The sequence below is a fragment of the Ranitomeya variabilis genome, chromosome 6 (assembly GCF_051348905.1).
Source record: "Ranitomeya variabilis isolate aRanVar5 chromosome 6, aRanVar5.hap1, whole genome shotgun sequence".
In the NCBI taxonomy this organism is placed as follows: Eukaryota; Metazoa; Chordata; class Amphibia; order Anura; family Dendrobatidae; genus Ranitomeya; species Ranitomeya variabilis.
This window is the reverse complement of record NC_135237.1, coordinates 516,981,113-517,004,687: the sequence shown is the minus strand read 5'-3', so window position 1 is coordinate 517,004,687 and position 23,575 is coordinate 516,981,113. Positions and strand designations below refer to the sequence as shown.

General features: G+C 46.5%; 1 protein-coding gene across 1 annotated transcript in view; it reads left to right on the top strand.

Moving 5' to 3' along the window:
- The first annotated feature begins 2,556 nt into the window (after window positions 1-2,556).
- Window positions 2,557-23,575, top strand: part of RRM2B (ribonucleotide reductase regulatory TP53 inducible subunit M2B) — a 47,534-nt gene continuing 26,515 nt past the window's right edge. Inside the window, exons 1-2 of the mRNA XM_077270986.1 lie at window positions 2,557-2,685; window positions 5,815-5,964. Coding sequence (XP_077127101.1) covers window positions 2,653-2,685; window positions 5,815-5,964 — 183 coding nt within the window. The 5' untranslated portion in view covers window positions 2,557-2,652. The remainder of the gene's footprint in view (window positions 2,686-5,814; window positions 5,965-23,575) is intronic.

The following is a 23,575-nucleotide window of genomic DNA, read 5'->3' as shown; positions in this document are numbered from 1 at the left end:
GTGGCTGTACAGGTGCCATTTGTGGCTGTGCCCGTGTACAGGTGATATTTGTGGGTGTACAGGTGACATTTGTGGCTGTGCCGGTGTACAGGTGACATTTGTGGCTGTGCCCGTGTACAGGTGACATTTGTGGGTGTACAGGTGACATTTGTGGCTGTGCCCGTGTACAGGTGACATTTGTGGCTGTGCCCGTGTACAGGTGACATTTGTGGCTGTACAGGTGCCATTTGTGGCTGTGCCCGTGTACAGGTGCCATTTGTGGCTGTGCCCGTGTACAGGTGCCATTTGTGGCTGTGCCCGTGTACAGGTGACATTTGTGGCTGTACAGGTGCCATTTGTGGCTGTGCCCGTGTACAGGTGCCATTTGTGGCTGTGCCCGTGTACAGGTGCCATTTGTGGCTGTGCCCGTGTACAGGTGCCATTTGTGGCTGTGCCCGTGTACAGGTGCCATTTGTGGCTGTGCCCGTGTACAGGTGCCATTTGTGGCTGTGCCCGTGTACAGGTGCCATTTGTGGCTGTGCCCGTGTACAGGTGCCATTTGTGGCTGTGCCCGTGTACAGGTGCCATTTGTGGCTGTGCCCGTGTACAGGTGACATTTGTGGCTGTACAGGTGCCATTTGTGGCTGTGCCCGTGTACAGGTGCCATTTGTGGCTGTGCCCGTGTACAGGTGCCATTTGTGGCTGTGCCCGTGTACAGGTGCCATTTGTGGCTGTGCCGGTGTATAGGTGCCATTTGTGGCTATACAGGTGACATTTGTGGCTGTGCCCGTGTACAGGTGACATTTGTGGCTGTGCCCGTGTACAGGTGACATTTGTGGCTGTACCGGTGTACAGGTGATATTTGTGGCTGTACCGGTGTACAGGTGACATTTGTGGCTGTGCCGGTGTACAGGTGACATTTGTGGCTGTGCCGGTGTACAGGTGACATTTGTGGCTGTGCCGGTGCCATTTGTGGCTGTACAGGTGACATTTGTGGCTGTACAGGTGACATTTGTGGCTGTGCCGGTGTACAGGTGACATTTGTGGCTGTGCCGGTGTACAGGTGACATTTGTGGCTGTGCCGGTGTACAGGTGACATTTGTGGCTGTGCCCGTGTTCAGGTGATATTTGTGGGTGTACAGGTGACATTTGTGGCTGTGCCCGTGTACAGGTGACATTTGTGGCTGTACAGGTGCCATTTGTGGCTGTGCCCGTGTACAGGTGATATTTGTGGGTGTACAGGTGACATTTGTGGCTGTGCCGGTGTACAGGTGACATTTGTGGCTGTGCCCGTGTACAGGTGACATTTGTGGGTGTACAGGTGACATTTGTGGCTGTGCCCGTGTACAGGTGACATTTGTGGCTGTGCCCGTGTACAGGTGACATTTGTGGCTGTACAGGTGCCATTTGTGGCTGTGCCCGTGTACAGGTGCCATTTGTGGCTGTGCCCGTGTACAGGTGCCATTTGTGGCTGTGCCCGTGTACAGGTGACATTTGTGGCTGTACAGGTGCCATTTGTGGCTGTGCCCGTGTACAGGTGCCATTTGTGGCTGTGCCCGTGTACAGGTGCCATTTGTGGCTGTGCCCGTGTACAGGTGCCATTTGTGGCTGTGCCCGTGTACAGGTGCCATTTGTGGCTGTGCCCGTGTACAGGTGCCATTTGTGGCTGTGCCCGTGTACAGGTGCCATTTGTGGCTGTGCCCGTGTACAGGTGCCATTTGTGGCTGTGCCCGTGTACAGGTGCCATTTGTGGCTGTGCCCGTGTACAGGTGACATTTGTGGCTGTACAGGTGCCATTTGTGGCTGTGCCCGTGTACAGGTGCCATTTGTGGCTGTGCCCGTGTACAGGTGCCATTTGTGGCTGTGCCCGTGTACAGGTGCCATTTGTGGCTGTGCCGGTGTATAGGTGCCATTTGTGGCTATACAGGTGACATTTGTGGCTGTGCCCGTGTACAGGTGACATTTCTGACTGTGCCGGTGTACAGGTGCCATTTGTGGCTGTGCCGGTGTACAGGTGACATTTGTGGCTGTACCGGTGTACAGGTGACATTTCTGACTGTGCCGGTGTACAGGTGCCATTTGTGGCTGTGCCGGTGTACAGGTGACATTTCTGACTGTGCCGGTGTACAGGTGACATTTCTGACTGTGCCGCTGTACAGGTGCCATTTGTGGCTGTGCCGGTGTACAGGTGACATTTGTGGCTGTGCCCGTGTACAGGTGACATTTGTGGCTGTGCCCGTGTACAGGTGACATTTGTGGCTGTGCCGGTGTACAGGTGCCATTTGTGGCTGTGCCGGTGTACAGGTGACATTTGTGGCTGTACCGGTGTACAGGTGACATTTCTGACTGTGCCGGTGTACAGGTGCCATTTGTGGCTGTGCCGGTGTACAGGTGACATTTCTGACTGTGCCGCTGTACAGGTGCCATTTCTGACTGTGCCGGTGTACAGGTTGCTGTGCCGCCGTAGATGCGATGACTCTGGCTGCTGAGGTCGTGCTCTGCAGCTGTCACAGAGCGGACAGGCTCCCATCCCCCGCCGCACCGTTCCTCCCCTGTATGAGGAGGAGTCAGTGGCCGCACAGCCGGCTCCGGAGCCGCCACTCACCGCCCGCGTCCTCCTCACACGCACAGACACCGCGCTCTGCCCCTGGCCGCGTCTGAGGCTGCGCTGCAATGGGGGACAGCAGACTTCCGGGGGAAGAACAGGTAATACACTCCTATATATACTGGCGCTATGGAGCGGCCCACTCACGGAGGGGGGACCCAGGACCTGGAGTAGCAGGACGTCAGTGTGTGTGACCAGCAGATACTCCCGCCTCTAAAATCTTGATAATCTGCACTAAAAGGAGAGGGCACCAGGAGTGTCTAACCAATCAGATCACTGCTCTCATGGTCAGTTCTTCATTCTATAAATGAAAGCTGCAGTCTGATTGGTTGCTACTTTTAAAGTGGCAGGTCACGGCTAGTTCCCTTTAAAGGGACAGTCACTGTGACGGTAAGCATTGATGTCTTTGTCGTTACACTGTTAATGTCATGGGGGAATAGTTGGACACGATCAGTCTGGAAAGGGTCTTGTAATTGGGTCCTGTGCGCCCCCGGCTCCTGTCACTGTGGGGCGACCACTACTGTTTCTGTATCTCCTGAAGGTTGTAATGGACGGGCGACATTTCTGCTGCAAATGTTTAAGCAACAATGGACCTCGTTTTCCCGCTGGAAGAAATGCAGCAAAAATGCCGCATGTGAATAAACTCTTACACAACTGGCAAAACGGATGAGATTTTACCAAATGGTATTCACACCTCGCTGTATAAAGAGTCTGCACAGAAAGTGCGATTTATTGCTACTGAGTAGTGATGAGAGAGTATACTCGTTGATCGGGTGGTCTCTGAGTATTTGTGACTGCTCGGAGGTTTAGTTTTTGTTGACCCAGCGGCATGATTTACAGCTGCTAGTCAGGCTGAGTACGTGTGGGGGTTGCCTGATTGCTAGGGAATCCCCACATGTAATCAAGCTGTCTAGTAGCCGTAAATCATGCAGCTGCGGCAAGGAAAACTAAATCTCCGAGCAGCCACAAATACTCGGAGACCACCCGATCAACGAGTATACTCTCTCATCACTACTCAGTAGCAATAAATCGCACCTAATGTGAACTTAGATAAATATTGATGAAGCTGTTGACTGGAAAAAGTCGCCAAGTATTTTGTGCAAAAATGTTCAACTTTTTCCGCCACTCTTTTTGAAGAAAAAGGTGAGCAGAGTTCAACGGGAAGAACACAAAAAAACACATTTTGGTCTCCTCCAGGTATATGACGGCCTACGGGAACATAAGTCAGGAAAAACGCTTGACCTTTCTGCCAAGAACATGAACACAGAGTGGACTTACTGTAGGTACGGAAAGTATTCAGACCCCTTTACATTTTTCACTCTGTTTCATTGCAGCCATTTGGTAAATTCAAACAAGTTCATTTTTTTTCTCATTAATGTGCAGTCTGCACCCCATCTTGACTGAAAAAAAAAGAAATGTAGTAATTTTTGCAAATTTATAAAAAAACGAAAACTGAAATATCACATGGGCATAAGTATTCAGACCCTTTGCTCAGTATGGAGTAGAAGCACCTTTTGAGCTAGTACAAGCCATGAGTCTTCTTAGGAATGATGCAACAAGTTTTTCACACCTGGATCTGGGGATCCTCTGCCATTCTTTCTTGCAGATCCTCTCCAGTTCTGTCAGGTTGGAAGGTGAACGTTGGCGGACAGCCATTTTCAGGTCTCTCCAGAGATGCTCAATTGGGTTTAGGTCAGTGCTCTAGCTGGGGCAGTCAAGAATGGTCACAGAGGTGTTCTGAAGCCACTCCTTTGTTATTTTACCTGTGTACTTAGTGTCATTGTCTTGTTGGAAGGCGAACCTTCAGCCAAGTGAGGTCCAGAGCACTCCGGAAGAGGTTTTCATCCAGGATATCTCTGTACTTGGCCACATTCATGTTTCCTTCAATGACATCCAGTCCTGTCCCTGCAGCTGAAAAACACTCCCATAGCATGATGCTGCCACCACCATGTTTCACTGTTGGGATTGTATTGGGCAGGTGATGAGCAGTGCCTGGTTTTCTCCACACATACCTCTTAGAATTATCACTAAAAAAGGTCTATCGTCATCTCATCAGACCAGAGAATCTTATTTCTCATAGTCTGGGAGTCCTTGATGTGTTTTTTAGCAAACTATGTGGGCTTTCATATGTCTTGCACTGTGGAGAGGCTTCCGTCCGGCCACTCTGCCTTAAAGGCCCGACTGGTGGAGGGCTGCAGTGATAGTTGACTTTGTGGAACTTTCTCCCATCTCCCTACTGCAGATCTGGATCTTCCACAGTGATCTTAGGGTTCTTCTTTACCCCTCTCACCAAGGCTCTTCTCCCACGATTGCTCAGTTTGGCTTGACGGCCAGGTCTAGGAAGACTTCTGGTGGTCCCAAACTCCTTCCATTTAAGGACTATGGAGGCCACTGTGCTCATAGGAACCTTGAGTACTGCAGAAATTCTTTTGTAACCTTGGCAAGATCTGTGCCTTGCCACAATTCTGTCTCTGAGCTCCTTGGACAGTTCCTTTGACCTCATGATTCTCATTTGCTCTGACATGCACTGTGAGCTGTGAGGTTTTATATAGACAGGTGTGTGCCCTTATAAATCAAGTCCTATCAGTTTAATTAAACACAGCTGGACTTCAGTGAAGGAGTAGAACCATCTCAAGGAGGATCACAAGGAAATGGACAGCATGTGACTTAAATATGAGTGTCTGAGCACTGAATACTTATGACCATGTGATATTTACGTTTTTCTGTTTTAATAAACATACGAAAAATTCTACATTTCTGTTTTTTTTCAGTCAAGGTGGGGTGCAGAGTGAACATTAATGTGGAAAAAAATGAACTTTTTTGAATTTACCAAATGGCTGCAATGAAACAGAGTGAAAAATTTAAAGGGGTCTGAATACTTTCCGTACCCACTGTATATATTGATGAGGATAAGTGACCGTAATTGTGGATTTTGAATTTGATGACTATAGGGTCAATGTAATGGAGACTTAACGCAAAGCCAATTGAGTGCGGAAACTGCCCAATAAAGGTATAGTAAATGCTGTGCGCCTCACTTATTAACTGTTGTAGACACTTTTTGCATTTTCCTTTCACAGTTTTGAAACGTGTCTAAAAAAAAAGCAAATGTCACTAAGAAGATAAAAAGGGTGAAACATCCACTAGTGGATAACCCCTATAAGAAATATTGGGCCCAGTTGTTAACAATGTAAAAAAACATGTAAAATGGCGACATGTTGTGTCCTCTGCAGAACGGGTGCAACGTTAGTAATGGAGCCAGTGATGAAGATGAGCCCCTTCTCAGGAAAAATCCACGTCGTTTTGTCATTTTCCCAATCCAGTATCCTGACATTTGGAAAATGTATAAGAAGGCGCAGGCTTCATTTTGGACCGTGGAGGAAGTAAGTGATTATTAGACGACAGCTTCTGTGTATTCTATGTGTTATATAATCAGGACTAGACAAATGCCAGAATCTGACGGCCTCATTTATCAAAGCTGGCTATCAGAAAAAACTAACCTAGTCGCCCATAGCAAGCAATCACAGCACAGCTTTCATTTATATAGAACAGTTTAGAACTAGAACTACTTTCTGAACAACTCTCTGAATCTGTTGGCCCTCATTGAATCCTGGATCCACGATTCTGACCCTGTCTTCCCTGTTACCATTTCCCATGGTGGCTTACAATTCTCACATTCCCCGAGACCCACAAACAGACATGGCGGTGGAGTCGGCATACTCCTCTCCCCACAATGCACTTTCCATGTCATCCCCCCAGTTCCATCACTCTCATTCCCTTCATTTGAGGTCACACCATCAGGCTCTTTCGTCCCCTCTCCCTCAGAGTAGTGGTCATATACTGCCCCCCAGGCTCACCCACCCACTTCATGGACCATTTATCAGCCTGGTTGCCGCACTTCATGTCCTCAGAACTCCCAACCCTTATCATGGGAGATTTCAACATCCTCATTAACAGCCCCACTTCCACAACTGCATCCCAGCTTCTATCACTAACCACTTTTCTCGGCCTCTCACAGCTCTCAACCTCTGAGACACACATGGACGGTAATACCCTGGACCTGGTCTTTGTCCTGCTCTGTTCAAACTCCTACCTAAACAACTCACCGCTTCCCCTCTCTGACCACAACATTCTCTCCTTCATGCTCACAAATCCTTACCCACCCCAGCACACTCCTACCTACCATACATTCAGAAATCTACAAGCCATTAACCCTCATACACTTTCATACTTCCTGTACTCATCACTGTCCCCAATCTCCTCTGTTTCCTGTCCTGATCTGGCGGTACACCACTACAATGACACTCTCAGAAGCACCCTGGACCAAGTAGCGCCCCTCACCCTCAGAACCACCAGGCAGAGTGAAACGGCCCTGGCTCTCATCGCAAACTCGATTTATCTAGCGATTCTCTAGGAGTGCTGAACACTTATGGAGGAAAACTCGCACACCAGAAGACTTCATCCACTTCAAATTTTTGTTAAAAACCTATAACTCTGCCCTTCACCTCGCCAAACAGACCTACTTCACCACTCTGATCTCCTCACTATCCAACAACCCCAAGAAACTTTTTGACACCTTCCACTCCCTCCTCAGGCCAAAAGCACAAGACCCTATCACAGACATTTGTGCTGATGACCTGGCTTCCCACTTTATAGAGAAAATTGATAACATCTGTCAGGAAATCCGCTCCCAGCCACGAAGTGCAGTGACTCCCATTCCTCCCTGCATTTCCCCTGGCTCACTCTCCACATTTGATCCCATCACAGAAGAAGTAGTCTCCAGGCTTCTCTCTTCTTCACGTCCGACTACATGCACTACTGACCCCATTCCCTCTCATCTCCTCCAGTGTCTCTCTCCAGTCGTCACATCTCACCTAACTACATCTCTCCCTCTCCTCAGGCATTTTCCCATCCTCCTTCAAACACTCTATCATTACTCCATTGTTAAAGAAACTCACCCTCGACCCATCAAGCACAAATAACTACAGACCAGTCTCCAATCTCCCCTTTATCTCTAAACTCTTGGAGCGCCTAGTCTACTCCCGCCTTACCGGTTACCTCTCCACTCACTCCCTCCTACACCCTTCACATTCCGGCTTCCGCCCCCTACATTCGGCAGAAACTGCACTCCCGACTCCAAGACTTCTCCCGTGCTGCGCCAATCCTCTGGAATGCTCTACCTCAAGATATTAGGACCATCCACAATTTGCATAGTTTTAGGCGCTCCCTCAAAACACATTTGTTCAGAGCGGCCTATCACGTTCCCTAATCAAAGTAATTTTAAGTTTGTGTGTGTGTAGCCCATTCACTATCTCCATCTACCCCCACCCCCTGAAGATGGCTGGACCATCATTGTAAATACATCATTGTAAATACACACCTGTACTTTGTATCTCCCCCACCTCATTGTAGATTGTAAGCTCTCACGAGCAGGGTGGTCTTATATTGCTTTAATTATTGTATTGCTAACATTGTTACTTATGACTGTTGTGTTTGAAACTGTTAAACTGTAAAGCGCTGCGGAATATGCTTTAGACAGTTTTTCAGATGACCATACTTCATCTCTGTTTGAGGATTGTGCCAAAATTTTCAAATTTTGTACACAGGTTAAATTCTATTCTATCAATGAGTCACTTTAATGTTTTCTATTTGTACCTCCCAAAGTTTAACCTGAATTTGGAAGCTACAGCCTCTGAAAGGCTAGAAGCTGAGCATGGGGGCCACCTCCATCAGTTCAAGCTTTGGTGGGAGAAACCGAGGCCCCAGCTGTTAATGAACATCTGGTTGCCAAAGTAACTACTCTGGGGGTGTACCTGCAGCGCCCCAGAGTCCTGGTCGTTGCAGTAATGTCGCTCTCCCACCAGGGGGAGTGATATTACGTCTGATGGTACTAAAGGAGTTCATCTGATCAGGTATCACAAGTCACACACTGCACTTCACACTCCAGTCCACCAGGGGGAGCCTTGCTTCTATCTATTAGGGCACTCCTCACACACGGGTAAAACTGGTGGGTTGGATAGGAAGTCAGTCAGAAAGCTACCTGGGTTTGACCCAGAGAGGACCTGTCAGGCAGACAGGGGGAGAAGGAGGAACATCTGAGCTGCAGACAGAGGTCCCTGTCAGGGGTGGGATCCTGACAGAGACAGAGCACGAGATAGAACGTTACGGAGCTGCGCCTGCACCCATTGCGGCAGCATCCTAAGAAAGGACACAAAGCGAAGTATATTGTGGAGAGTGAGAAACGAAGTCACAGCACAAGGAGATAATACCGGGAGGAGTTCTGCCCCAAGATCAGCAGCTTCCTTCTGAGGCGCGTAGCCGGTGGCCGGAACACCGAGGGAGTAATTGGCTCTATGCATTACTTCAGAGACCAGCAGGACAGTCAATTTCAAGTTGGCTGCCTGACCTTAATACCTAAGAAGACACGGAGGCAAATTATGGGAGAGGGGCGTCTGTAGGGTCCCTATAAAATAGCTCCAGGCCTACCCCTCATACGGGTTGTCCTATCCATACCATCTGGGGGACAGAGAGAGAACATCAGAGACATCTACGAAAGTTGTGAGGACTATCCCGTGGTGCTCAGCAGGGAGGTTCTACACACAGGCGCTAGTAGGAAGGCTACTGATTTCCACCTGGATAAGAGAACTCTGGATGTGCCTTTGGACCGGCCGGACTCTGCCTGCCCTGTGAACGGTACTCTGGACTGTGGACTCTGAAGCCTTCAGTAAAAGGTAAAGAGACTGCAACCTTTGTGTCCTCGTTATTCACTGCGCCTTACATCGTCTACCATCACTGCCTACACAACTGGGAAGCCCTGGGGACATACTTCACCTGTGGGAAGGTACACCATCTAGCTGCCATTCCATCACCCCAGCGGACCCCTAAGCAGCGTCGGTCACCCTGACCGAGTACCACAGGTGGCGTCACGAACACCAGACAAACTACACCTTTAATTGGGCCACGGACCGGGTCGGGCCACCGTGACATCCCCAGAATCGATAGAGAGACCCGGTACTGAGTACCCCACTGCCCTACTACGTGGGGGCGCTCCATACCCTCTAATTATTACTCTAGACTTTTTATAGCAATTTTGTTTAGACTAATTGTAAACTTTTTCAGAAGCCGGCAGCCCAAAGTGACTTGTCTCAAGCCACTGTATCTAATAGATCCCATAGGAACCATGATCTTCACCCTTTACCTCCCGTATGGGAATCTAGACTTATAAAGGGGTCCCTGGGTTGTTATTATTATTTATTATTATAGCGCTATTTAATCCATGGCACTTTATATATGAAGAGGGGTATACATAATAAAAAGCAAGTACAATAATCTTAATCAATACAAGTCACGACTGGTGCATAAAGAGAGAGGACCCTGCCCGCGAGGGCTCACAATCTACAAGGGATGGGTGAGAATACAGTAGGTTAGGGTAGAGCTGGTCCTGCAGCGGTTTGGTCGATTGGTGGTTACTGTAGGCTTGTCGGAAGAGGTGGGTCTTCAGGTTCTTTTTGAAGGTTTCCATGGTAGGTGAGAGTCTGATATGTTGTGGTAGAGAGTTCCACAGTATGGGGGCTGCATGGGAGAAATCTTGTATGCGATTGTGGGAAGAGGAGATAAGAGGGGAGTAGAGATGGAGATCTTATGAGGATCGGAGGTTGCGTGTAGGTAAGTACCGGGAGACGAGGTCACAGATGTATGGAGGAGACAGGTTGTGGATGGCTTTGTATGTCATGGTTAGGGTTTTGAACTGGAGTTGTTGGGTAATGGGGAGCCAGTGAAGGGATTGACAGGGAGAGGCTGGGGACAGGTGGATTAGTCGGGCAGCAGAGTTTAGAATAGATTGGAGGGGTGCGAGAGTGTTAGAGGGGAGGCCACAGAGCAGGAGGTTGCAGTAGTCAAGGCGGGAGATGATGAGGGCATGGACTAGGGTTTTTGCAGATTCTTTGTTTAGGAATGTACGGATCCGGCAAATATTTTTGAGTTGAAGTCGGCAGGAAGTGGAAAGGGCTTGGATATGTGGTTTGAAGGAGAGATCAGTGTCAAGGATTACCCCGAGGTAGCGAGCTTGTGGGACTGGGGAGAGTGAGCTGCCATTTACTGTAATGGATAGGTCTGTTGGGGGGGGGGGGTCGAGTGAGATGGGGGAAAGGTGATGAATTCTGTTTTGTCCATATTAAGTTTTAGAAATCTAGCGGAGAAGAAGGATGAAATATTCATGGAGTAGCTTCTGACTGGAGGAGAGAGTCCTAGGCAAGGATGGTCGAACATCAGTAGGGGCAAAACAGAAACTCAGAGAGAAAGCAAAAGTCAGAAATAAAACAGGGGTCAGGTACCAGGAGGTCAGTCCAGAAGGAAGTGAAGCATGCAGGGGTCAGAATCAGGGCAGATTATAAAACAAAATGTGGTCAGGTCAGTTAGCCGGGTCAGAATCAGAGCATACAAATAGCACCACAGATGTAGGAAAACCAATAAATAACTGCCAATTCCCAGTAGTATGGTGGTAGTTTAAGTAGGGTGTGGTGGCGCCCATTAGCCACAACAGGGAACTGGTTATTCCTACTGAGCCGATAGACAGCACATACATCCATTCTGTCTCACTGGTAGGCACCACTCATCCGAGCCAGAGCCACACCAGTATACTTGGCTAGCCACCCATCAATATTGGTGTTGTGCCAGCGCTCTGCACAACCCCCTAAGCTGAGCGGCTCTGCAGTGCGTTGTTACTCGCCTGAGGTTACAAATCCATCTTGAAGTCACTGAGCAAGTAGGTTCCGTGTTACTATTTTTTCTTCCCACCTCACATAGACCCATCGATGGAAAACTAAAAAAAGTTTTGGGTCTGTTTTGTTTTGTTTTTTGAGTTAAGAAGTTTCTTTTAGCCACTAATATATATCTATAATCTATATATAAACCTTTTACATTTGGTATCCCCAAAATCATACTAACCTGAAGAATCGTGTTGCAGGTCATCATGGGTATTGCACATTGGACGCTATGAAAACAAAACCCCCCAAAACAATGATGACTTTGTGTTGTCTTTTCACCATATCTCACTACAAGGAATGGTGTCATCCAAGATCGCAACTCATACCACAAAATATAGAAACCTCTGAAACGGCTAACGGGGTTAACTAATGCACCTGCAAAAATGTCAGTTATAGGATCTGGGAACCTCAAAGATCTGTTGAGTTCTGTTTTGAGGCTACAGTAAGATGTCAGTAAGATTTGCAAACACAGATGGAAAGTGACAGGAAGCCATAATACGTATGATACATGACCTGTGGGAGAAATGACTCTGTAGAAAGAAGAACATTGTCAGTAATCTTTCTGTTATATGTTGTAACGCTTAACACCTGCATGTTATTCACCATATATTATAACAGTTGTATATAATCTAATGATATACTGTATATAGTCTATTGATATAATTGCTGTATATCCTAATAGACATTTACAGTGGGGAAAATAAGTATCTGATACACTGCAGACTTTACAAGTTTTCCCACCTACAAAGAATGGAGAGGTCTGTAATTATTATCGTAGGTACACTTCAAGTGTGAGAGACAGAATCTAAAAATAAAAACCAGAAAATCACATTGTATTATTATTAAATAATTAATTTGCATTTTATTGCATGAAATAAGTATTTAATCACCTACCAACCAGCAAGAATTCTGGCTGTCACAGACCTGTTAATTTTTCTTTAACCCCTTCCCGACATGTGACGGAATAGTACGTCACATGTCGGGACCCCCGCTTTGATGTGCGCTCCGGCGGTGAGCGCACATCAAAGTCGCGACATGTCAGCTGTTTTTTACAGCTGACATGTGCGCGCAATAGCGGCGGGTGAAATCGCGATCACCCGCCGCTATTAACTAGTTAAATGCCGCTGTCAAATGCAGACAGCGGCATTTAACTACCGCATCCGGCCGTGCGGCCGGATATGAGCGCATCGCCGACCCCCGTCACATGATCGGGGGTCGGCGATGCTCCTCCATTGTAACCATAGAGGTCCTTGAGACCTCTATGGTTACTGATTGCCAGTGGCTGTGAGCGCCCCCCTGTGGTCGGCGCTCACAGCACACCTGCAATTCTCCTACATAACAGCGATCTGATGATCGCTGTTATGTAGCAGAGCCGATCGGGCTGTGCCTGCTTCTAGCCTCCCATGGAGGCTATAGAAGCATGGCAAAAGTTAAAAAAAAAAGTTTTTAAAAATGTGAAAAAAATAAAAAAAATATAAAAGTTTAAATCACCCCCCTTTCGCCCCAATCAAAATAAATCAATAAAAAAAAACCCCAACCTACACATATTTGGTATCGCCGCGTTCAGAATCGCCCAATCTATCAATAAAAAAAAGCATTAACCTGATCGCTAAATGGCGTAATGAGAAAAAAATTAGAAACGCCAGATTTACGTTTTTTTGGTCGCCACGACATTGCATTAAAATGCAATAACGAGCGATCAAAAGAACGTATCTACACCAAAATGCTATCATTAAAAACGCCAGCTCGGCACGCAAAAAATAAGCCCTCACCTGACCCCAGATCACGAAAAATGGAGACGCTACGAGTATCGGAAAATGGCGCAATTTTGTTTTGTTTTGTTTTTTGCAAAGTTTGGAATTTTTTTTCACCACTTAGGTGAAAAATAACCTAGTCATGTTAGGTGTCTATGAACTCGTAGTGACCTGGAGAATCATAATGGCAGGTCAGTTTTAGCATTTAGTGAACCTAGCAAAATAGGCAAGCAAAAAACAAGTGTGGGATTGCACTTTTTTTGCAATTTCACTGCACTTGGAATTTTTTTCCCGTTATCTAGTACACAACATGCTAAAACCAATGATGTCGTTCAAAAGTACAACTCGTCCCGCAAAAAATAAGCCCTCACATGGCCAAATTGACGGAAAAATAAAAAAGTTATGGCTCTGGGAAGGAGGGGAGCGAAAAACGAAAACGGAAAAACGGAAAAAGCTCCGGGGGTGAAGGGGTTAAGAAGCCCTCCTACCCCGCGCTCATTACTTGTTTGAATTCGTTACCTTTATTATAGACACCTATCCACACAAGCAATCACACTCCAACCTCTCCACCATGGCCAAGACCAAAGAGCTGTCTAAGGACATCAGGGACAAAATTGTAGACCTGCACAAGGTTGGGATGAGCTACAGGACAATAGGAAAGCAGCTTGGTGAGAAGGCAACAACTGTTGGGGCAATTATTTGAAAATGGAAGAAACACAATGTCTGTCAGTCTTCCTCGGTCTGGGGCTCCATACATGATCTCGCCTCGTGGGGTGAGGATGATTGTGATAAAGGTCAGGAATCAGCCCAGAACTACATGGGAGGACCAGGTCAATGACTTGAGAGCTGGGACGACAGTCTCAAATATTACCATTAGTAACACACAATGCCACCATGGATTAAAATCCTGCAGGGCACGCAAGGTCCCCCTGCTCATGCCAGAACATGTCCAGGCACATTTAAAGTTCACCAATGACCTTCTAGATGATCCAGAAGAGACATGGGAGAAGGTCATGTGGTCAGATGAGACCAAAATAGAACTTTTAGGTATCAACTCCACTCAACGTTTTTGGAGGAAGAAGGATGAGTACAACCCCAAGAAGATCGTCCCAACCGTGAAGCATGATGGGGGAAACATCATACTTTAGAGATGCTTTTCTGCAAAGGAGACTGGGTGACTGCACCGTATTGAAGGGAGGATGGATGGGGTTATGTATCGTGAGATTTTAGCCAACAACTTCCTTCCCTCAGTAAGAGCATTGAAGATGGATCATGGCTGGGTCTTCCAGCATGACAATGACCCGAAACACAGAGCCAGGGCAACTAAGGAGTGGCTCCGTAAGAAGCATTTCAAGGTCCTGGAGTGGCCTAGTCAGTCTCCAGACCTGAACATAATGGAAAATCTTTGGAGGGAACTGAAACTCAATGTTGCCCAGTTGCATCCCAGAAACCTGAAAGATCTGGAGAAGATCTGTATGGAGGAGGGGGCCAAAATCCCTGCTGCAGTGTGTGCAAACTTGGTCAAGACCTACAGGAAACGTGTAATGTCTGTAATTGCAAATAAAGGTTTCTGTACCAAATATTAATTTCTGTTTTTCTATTGTATCAAATAATTATTTCATGCAATAAAATGCAATTTAATTATGTGAAAATCATACAATGTGATTTTCTGGTTTTTATTCTTAGTTTCTGTCTCTCACAGGTGAAGTGTACCTACGATAATAATTACAGACCTCTCCATTCTTTGTAGGTGGGAAAATTTGCAAAATCGACTGTGTATCAAATACATATTTTCCGCACTATATTTACTGTATGTTAAAACACTGGTATAGTTTATAGTTTGTACATGATATTAGTGTAATAGATGTGCAGTATAATACTGCTATAGTTTTAGTAATGGCCTATTACGGTATATTATACTAGATGGTGGCCCGATTCTAACGTATCTGGTATTCTAGAATATGTAGGTAGTATATAGCACAGGCTACGTACTATATTGCACAGTGACGTAGTATATAACAGAGCTACGTAGTATGTAACAGCGTACGTAGTACATAGCAGAGTTACGTAGTATATAACACAGCCACGTAGTGTATTGCACAGGTATGTAGTATATTGGTCAGCCAAGTAGTATATAGCAGAGCCATGTAGTATATAAAAAAAACACCAGTACACAGGCAGAGATGCTTACCTGTTCAAGGCCTCCAACAATTGCACTAGCCAAGGTGCAGCGGGCCCAAGTTAAGATGGCAGATAAACAGGTGCAATAATACCGATAATGCAGCCACCCTACAATCAGGAATTGGCCGCTTGGTGCACCTGTGCAAACAAATAGTCTGTATGTGGCGTGTTCACACAGGAATGCAAAGTATATGGCTCAAAGCCTATTAATGACTCCATGTAGCGGGCTCACCATGATGCATCCTGTGTGAACAGAGGCCACAGTGTACAGAGCCATTTAGGGCCCAGCCGCACACCGGAAAAATATACAGTGCACCAAAAACATAACCATGTATGCAAGGTATTGGTCGATATTATGGCCACAATATTTAAGCTGCCAACCCGCGTCAAGGGTCCTTACATATTGGCAGTCCTAATCTAAAAAAACACCATAAGAGGAAAAACCTCCACTATTCTAAACAAAAAAAACACCAGTACACAGGCAGAGATGCTTACCTGTCCAAGGCCTCCAACAATTGCACTAACCAAGGTGCAGGGGACCCAAGTTAAGATGGCATGTAGTATATAACATAGCCACGTAGTATATTGTAGAGCCATGTAGTATATTGCACAGCCACATAGTATATAACACAGTCACATAGTGTATTGCACAGCTACGTAGTCTATTGCACAGCTATGTAGTATATTGGTCAGCGACGTAGTATATAGCAGAGCCACGTAGTATATAACATAGCCACGTAGTATATTGTAGAGGCACGGAGTATATTGCATAGCTACGCAGTATATTGCACAGCTACGTAGTATATAACACAGAGCACGTAGTATAGTGCACAGCCACGTAGTATATTGGACAGTCACATTGTATATTGCACAGTCACATAGTATATAGCACAGAGATGTAGTATATAACAGAGCCCACGCAGTATGTAACACAGCCCACGTAGTATATAGCAATGTGGCCACTATATGTGTGGTTAAAAAAGACTTAAAATAAAAAATAAACATATACTCACCTTCCGAAGGCCCCTTGAAGTCCTGGCGCCTGTGTGCGGTGCACGCGGCAGCTTCTGGTCCCAGGGTTGGTATGAGCGCAGGACCTGTGATGACGTCGCGGTCACATGACCGTGACGTCATGGCAGGTCCTTCTCGCATAGCATCCTTGGCACCGGAACCTGCCGCTTGCACTGCCGAGGACAGCACATAACGTCGGAAGGTGAGAATAACCTTTTTTATTATTATTATTATTTGTAACAGTAGATCTTTTTACTATTGATGCTGCATACGCAGCATCAGTAGTAAGAAGTTGGTCACACAGGGTTAATAGCTGCGTTAACGGAGTGCGTTACACCGCGGCATAACACGGTCCTTTAATGCTGCCATTAACCCTGTGTGAGCGCTGACTGGAGGGGATTATGGAGCGGGCACTTACTGCGGGGAGGAAGGAGCAGCCATTTTGCCACCGGACTGTGCCCATCGCTGATTGGTCGTGGCTGTTTTGCCGCGATCAATCAGCGACTTGGATTTCCATGACAGACAGAGGCCGCGACCAATGAATATCCGTGACAGACAGACAGACGGAAGTGACCCTTAGGCAATTATACAGTAGACTAGATGGTGGCCCGATTCTAACGCATCGGGTATTCTAGAATATGCATGTCCATGTAGTATATTGCACAGCCCACGTAGTATATTGCCCAGCGACGTAGTATATAGCCCAGCCACGTAGTATATAGCCCAGCCACGTAGTATATAGCCCAGCCACGTAGTATATAGCCCAGCCACGTAGTATATAGCCCAGCGATGTAGTATATAGCCCAGGCACGTAGTATATTGCCCAGCCACGTAGTATATAGCCCAGCCACGTAGTATATTGCCCAGTGACGTAGTATCTTGCCCAGCGACGTAGTATACAGCACAGAGCCACGTAGTATATTGCCCAGCCACGTAGTATATTGCCCAGCGACGTAGTATACAGCACAGAGCCACGTAGTATATTGCCCAGCCATGTAGTACTTTATTGCCCAGCAATGTAGTATATTGCCCAGCAACGTAGTATATTGCCTAGCTACGTAGTAGATTGCCCAGCCACGTATGTCACAGGTTAAAAAATAAACATACCTTCCGATCCGAGGGCCCCTTGTAGTTCTAACATACTCACCATACTTGTAGTTCTCTCGCCTGTGCGCGGTACAGGCGGCAGCTTCCGGTCCCAGGGTGTGATGATGTCGCGGTCACATGACCGTGACGTCACGGCAGGTCCTTCTGCCATACAATCCTTGGTACCGGAACCTGCTGCTTGCACAGAGCGGTTACCGGAGGGTGGCGAGGAGCGGGAAAGGCAGCGGAAGGTGAGTATATAATGATTTTTTTTTTTTATTATTATTTTTAACATTAGATCCTTTTACTATTGATGCCGCATAGGCAGCGTCAATAGTAAAAACTTGGTCACACAGGGTTAATAGCGGCGGTAACGGACTGAGTTACCCGCGGCATAACGCGGTCCGTTACCGCTGGCATTAACCCTGTGTGAGCCGTGACTGCGGGGAGTATAGAGCGGGTGCCGGGCACTGACTGCAGGGGAGTAGGGAGGGACTAATTGGACTGTGCCCGTCGCTGATTGGTCGCGGCAGCCATGACAGACAGCTGGCGAGACCAATCAGCGAATGAATAACCGTGACAGACAGACAGAAGGACAGAAGGAATTGACCCTTAGACAATTATATAGTAGATATTTTATTATGTATACCCCTCACATGGAATAAATGGGGCTATAATAATAAATAATAATAATAATTATATAGGTTACATTTGCTGCTGTATATTATAATCCTCAGATAAATTATATTAGCACTAAGGATATGATGATACGTAGCGCAGCGCACATGCAATGACAGTCAGAGAGCCCATTTGGTTCTGTTCACATTTCCGCTCTGACTTTCCATTTGTTTGTTCTGTTTTAGGGTATGTGTCCACGTTCAGGATTGTTTCAGGATTTGGTCAGGATTTTATGCAAGTAAAATCCTGACCAAATCTGCACCTGAGGTCACTGGCAGGCCACCTGCGTTGTCCTTACGTTTTTTATGCTATGTAAGGACATGCTGCGTTCTTAAAAAACGCACCGCATGTGCGTTTTTGCGGGAATTCCGCATGCGTTTTTTAATGCATAGTGGAGACGGGATTTCATAAAATCCCCTCCACTATGCTGTGACATCTGGACGCTGCGTTTCCTGAACGTGGACACATACCCGTAGGAACAGAAAAACAGGATGTGATCCCTGACATCAATGAAGTAAATAGAAGCAGAGTTTTTAAGAATATAAGAAAAAGTTCTGTATCCGGGATTTTTTTTCTTTTCTAAAAAACAGACCCCGTAACAGGACCGCCCTGCTTCTGTTTGCATGGATCACATATTCCACTTGTCTGTTCCTAAAATGGAAAAGTCAAAAAGAATGTCTGAATAGAAATGTGAAAAAAAAAACATAAAAGCAGGGTGGCTCAGTGGTTAACAATGTATGGTGGCTCAGTGGTTAGCACTGTATGGTGGCTCAGTGGTTAGCACTGTATGGTGGCTCAGTGGTTAGCACTGTATGGTGGCTCAGTGGTTAGCACTGTATGGTGGCTCAATGGTTAGCATTGTATGGTGGCTCAGTGGTTAGCACTGTATGGTGGCTCAGTGGTTAGCACTGTTACTTTGCAGCACTGAAGTCCTGGGTTCAAATCCCACCAAGGAAAACATTTGCAAAGAGTTTGTATGTTCTCCCCGTGTTTGTGTGGGTTTCCTCCGGGTTCTCTGTTTTTTTCCCACACTCCAAAAAAAACCACAATGATAGGGAACGTAGATTGTGAGCCCCAATGGGGACAGTGATGATAAATGCCGGTGGAATTAATGGCGCTATATAAATGAGTAAAATAAATAAAGAATTGACAGATTAAAAAAAACCTGCAGCAGTTTTCCCATTCAGTCAGAAAAAGGCAAAACAAGTGTGTGCATGAGATTTCTGAAATCTCACAGCTTTTTCTGGCACTGTAAAAAGCAGCTTTTAATTTGCATTACAAAAAAGCAGCAAAAATGCAACGTGTGAACATAGTTTTATAGCCATGGCATGTCCCATCCCCTGGGTACATGTAAACCCAGAACCTTTGATCTGCTGTATATTGTAGTGGATGTCCATTATCTGCTGAATATTGACATGTAATGCACTATATAGTCTGTTATATAATAGCATGTGTTATTTAGTCATGGCTGAAAGTGTTGGTGCCCTTTGAAATTTTTCCTTGCACTGTTCTCTTCTCCTGTCTCTTCTCCTTTGCCAATGCAAAGATCGAGTCAACTTCTCCCCTTTTTAACTGGTTTCATGTGTGATTTTCATATTGCCCACACCTGTTACTTGCCACAGGTGACTTTGAATGAGCATCACATGCTTAATACAAGGTTGTTTACCCACTATTTTGCAAAAGGTGGCAACAATTTTGTCCTACCCATTTTTGGGGTTTTGTGTAAAATTATGTCACAACTTGCATTTTTTTCTCAGCTTTTTTTTTTGTGTTGTTCCAATAAACACAAATGAAACGGGGGCGTGGCTTAGCGGGAGATGTAAGAGGACGTGGATCGGATCTCTCCCTGCTGCCCGAACGGGGATTCATACATACCGGAGGCGCCGCCGAACGCCAAATACCGGGGGGAGAGCTCCTGAGCATATGGGGAGCAGAGGGAACCGGCCGCACTGCGAGAACGGCACGGTATGACACGCAGGAGGCAGAAGGAGGTCGGGATGGCAGGCAGCACGCGCTCCCAAGATGGCGCCGGCAGCGCTGTGGAAGAAGCGGCAAGGGCTGATGCTGCATACCAGAGGCGGCTTGAAGTGATCGCCAGGCTGGAGCAGTTCACCAGAACAGAGGACTCAGAGCGTCTGATGGTGGGAGCCGGTGGAGAGGTAACAGGAGGAGCGGCAGACTTAGGGGAGCAGGTGGATGTGAGGTCTGGGGCACAGGCAGAGGGGGATGGTGAGCGGAGCCTCCACAGCACATGTTACAGCACCAACTATGAGGAATGCTTCACTGAATGTGGTAGCTGAACCAACCCAGGACTATGCTGCACAGATGGAGTCTGTGAGAGATGAGGGGGCAGGGGAGCCAACCCTGAAAGACATATTCTCTGCAGTACTATTCTGTAAGACTGCATTGACAACCCTAACTGCCCAGGTGGATGACCTTAAAGGGGAAGTTACCTCTTTTCGCTCGGCTATGCACAAGATGGAGGAGAGAGTTGAAATGCTGGAGGAACGTGTGGGAGGTGCAGAAGATCAAATTGCTGAATTGGCAAAAAGAGAGAAAAAATATGTCCAGCGCATTGCGGAGTTGGAACTTAAAACTGACGATTTGGAGAATCGTTCGCGCAGGAATAATTTGAGAATTGTAGGTGTGCCCGAAAAGACCGAAGGAAACAACCCCACTGACTTTATTGAGACATGGCTGAAAACTAAGGTTGGAGGGGACAGTCTCACTAAATTATTTGCAGTAGAGAGAGCTCACCGGGTGCCGACCAGACCTCTGCCCCCTGGCTCCGCCCCACGGACCTTTCTAGCCAAAATCCTAAATTACAGAGACCGAGATATTTTGCTAAGGAAAGCCAGAAATATGGAGGAATTAACTATTGATGGCAACCGAATATCTCTATACCCTGATTACTCCACGGTTGTACAGAAGCTCAGGATGAAGTTTGGAGAGGCAAAAAGACGCCTACGTGAACTGGGTCTGGTTTATTCTATGCTGTATCCTGCGAAACTACGTGTGGTGGCCATGGAAAAGGTCCACTTTTTTCAAAATCCTGAGGAGGTGTCTCATTGGCTGGATTTGAATGCTAAACGTATTGGAGCAGAAAAGATCCGCTGAGGGACATCAGACGTGAACTTCGGGCTGCTGTGATCGCTGTGGGAGGGGAAGAAAATTGAGTTGTTGATTTATTCTGGTTTATTACTAGAGGAATCTGATATGTGGTTCCTGTGCGTTAAAGTTGTGTTCGGCGGCGCAACTGTTTATATATTCTGTTTTAAAGGGCGGGGGGAGGAACGATTGAAGGAGAGGGTTAAACTCATTGGGAGCTGGTGTTGGCTATTGAGCCACTGTTGAGACTGCGAAAGCGCGTTCCCCTTTCTCATACAGAGAGGGAGTAGGAGACTTTTTCTTGATTGGTAAAAAGTTTTGGGGGGTCTTGGAGGAGGAAGTTATTGAGGGAAGGGAAGGGTTAGGTTAGGGTTTTGTTTTGTATAATGAGGATTTGGGAGGGAGTTTTGGGTAGGTGGGACCAGGTTGGGGGGCTAAGGGAGACCAACGGAAGGAAGCTGAGCAGTTCTATCATTATGCAAAATGATGGGGGATAAAGTAAAAATTTTGAGCTGGAACATTAGGGGTCTATCGAATGATACCAAACGTAATGCTATCTTGCAATATAGTTTGAAGCAGAGACCCTCGCTGATATGCCTTCAAGAGACTCATTTAGTAAAAGAAAAGACGGGTTTATTATATATGCTATATGCCCAGAATACTATCGGATCATAGTCCATTGGTAGTGACACTGCAAATTGAAGGCCCTGGGGAGGCAGTTAAATTGGGGTGGAAAATTAACCCTTTCTGGTTAAAAATTCTTGATATGGGAAAGATCGGGGAAGAGATAGGGGAATTTTTTAAATTTAATGATGGTAGTGCAGCGAAGCATGTGGTATGGGACACCATGAAAGCTTATTTGAGGGGAATATTATCTAAAGAGATTACTAGGCATAAAACAAAAACAAGGGAGTCCGACAAAATTATACTGGAGGAATTGAAGGCAGCGGAGGCTGAATTGAGTAATGTGCGCACTCAGGACACCATGAACCGTATGAAGATGGCCCAGGAGGAGGTTAACAAACTACATTTACGCAAAGCAGAGAGGGCGAGAGCTTTCCAAAAAGAGGCATTTTATGCGGAAGGGGAGAAAGTAGGTCATCTACTGTCGGTGATAACATCTGCTCAGAGGGACTCGACACATGTACACGCTCTGAAACTAGCAAATGGTAATATTGTAACACAGGGGGCCCACATTTTGGAGGGGTTTAAGGGATTTTATAGTGATTTATATGCATCGCATACGGGGCAAAGGGAAGATGAAATTAATAGATTTCTAGAGAAGGCAAAATTACCTAGGCTGGAAGCTGAGGAAAGAGATTTGTTAGATAGGCCGCTTACGGTGGAGGAGTTGGAGGGTGCTTTGAGGTCGATGGCAGGGGGGAAGGCTCCAGGGGCTGACGGCGTCCCTGTTGAGATATATGATGTCCTTTCTGAAGAGTTGTTGACCAGATTGTTGGGGGTGTTTGAGGAGTCACTGGAGAGGGGAATATTGCCTGCTTCCATGAGAGAGGCCACTATTGTGGTCATTCCTAAACCTGATAAAAACCCACGGTTGCCGGAGTCATACAGACCGATATCACTTCTGACAACAGATGTTAAGATTCTGGCTAAGGCCTTGGCGAACAGACTGACCCAGGTGATAGAAAAGGTGGTTCATTCGAACCAGTCCGGCTTTATGCCTAATAAATCCACTGCCATCAACTTGAGAAGGCTATTCCTCAATATGCAGATACCGGCGGAGAATGCTGGTACGAGGGTGGTAGTTTCCCTCGATGCACATAAGGCCTTTGATAGTATAGAATGGCAATACCTGTGGTTGGTTCTGGGTCGCTTTGGGTTTGGGCCAGTTTTTGTGTCATGGGTGAGACTCCTATACTCCTCTCCAGTGGCTAAACTTAGGGTGAACAACGCACTGTCGGAGAGCTTTCAGCTCTTTCGAGGTACTCGGCAGGGGTGCCCGTTGTCCCCGTTGCTATTTGCTCTGGCAGTGGAACCACTGGCAGCGGCTATCAGAAGGTCTCAATTAGTAAAGGGGTTTGTGTATGGGCAAATGGAGGAGAAAGTTGCTCTATATGCAGATGATATTTTGCTTTTTCTTGAGGACCCTGGGGAGTCTTTAGGAAATGTGATTTCCTTAATTGAAGGATTTGGGCAAATTTCTGGATTGATTATCAACTGGGATAAATCAAGCGTTATGCAGGTGGATAGGGAAGTAGATTGTACGAGGGAGGTGGAGCAGAATACGAAATTAAGGGTGGTGACGCAATTTAAATATCTGGGGATTCAGGTTTCTCTTCCCTTAACCAGATTTGAGGAACTTAATCTTGAGCCTTTAATAAACAAACTACGCGTCAAAATCACAGCTTGGAATAAGCTACATTTGTCGGTGGTGGGTAGAGTAAACCTAC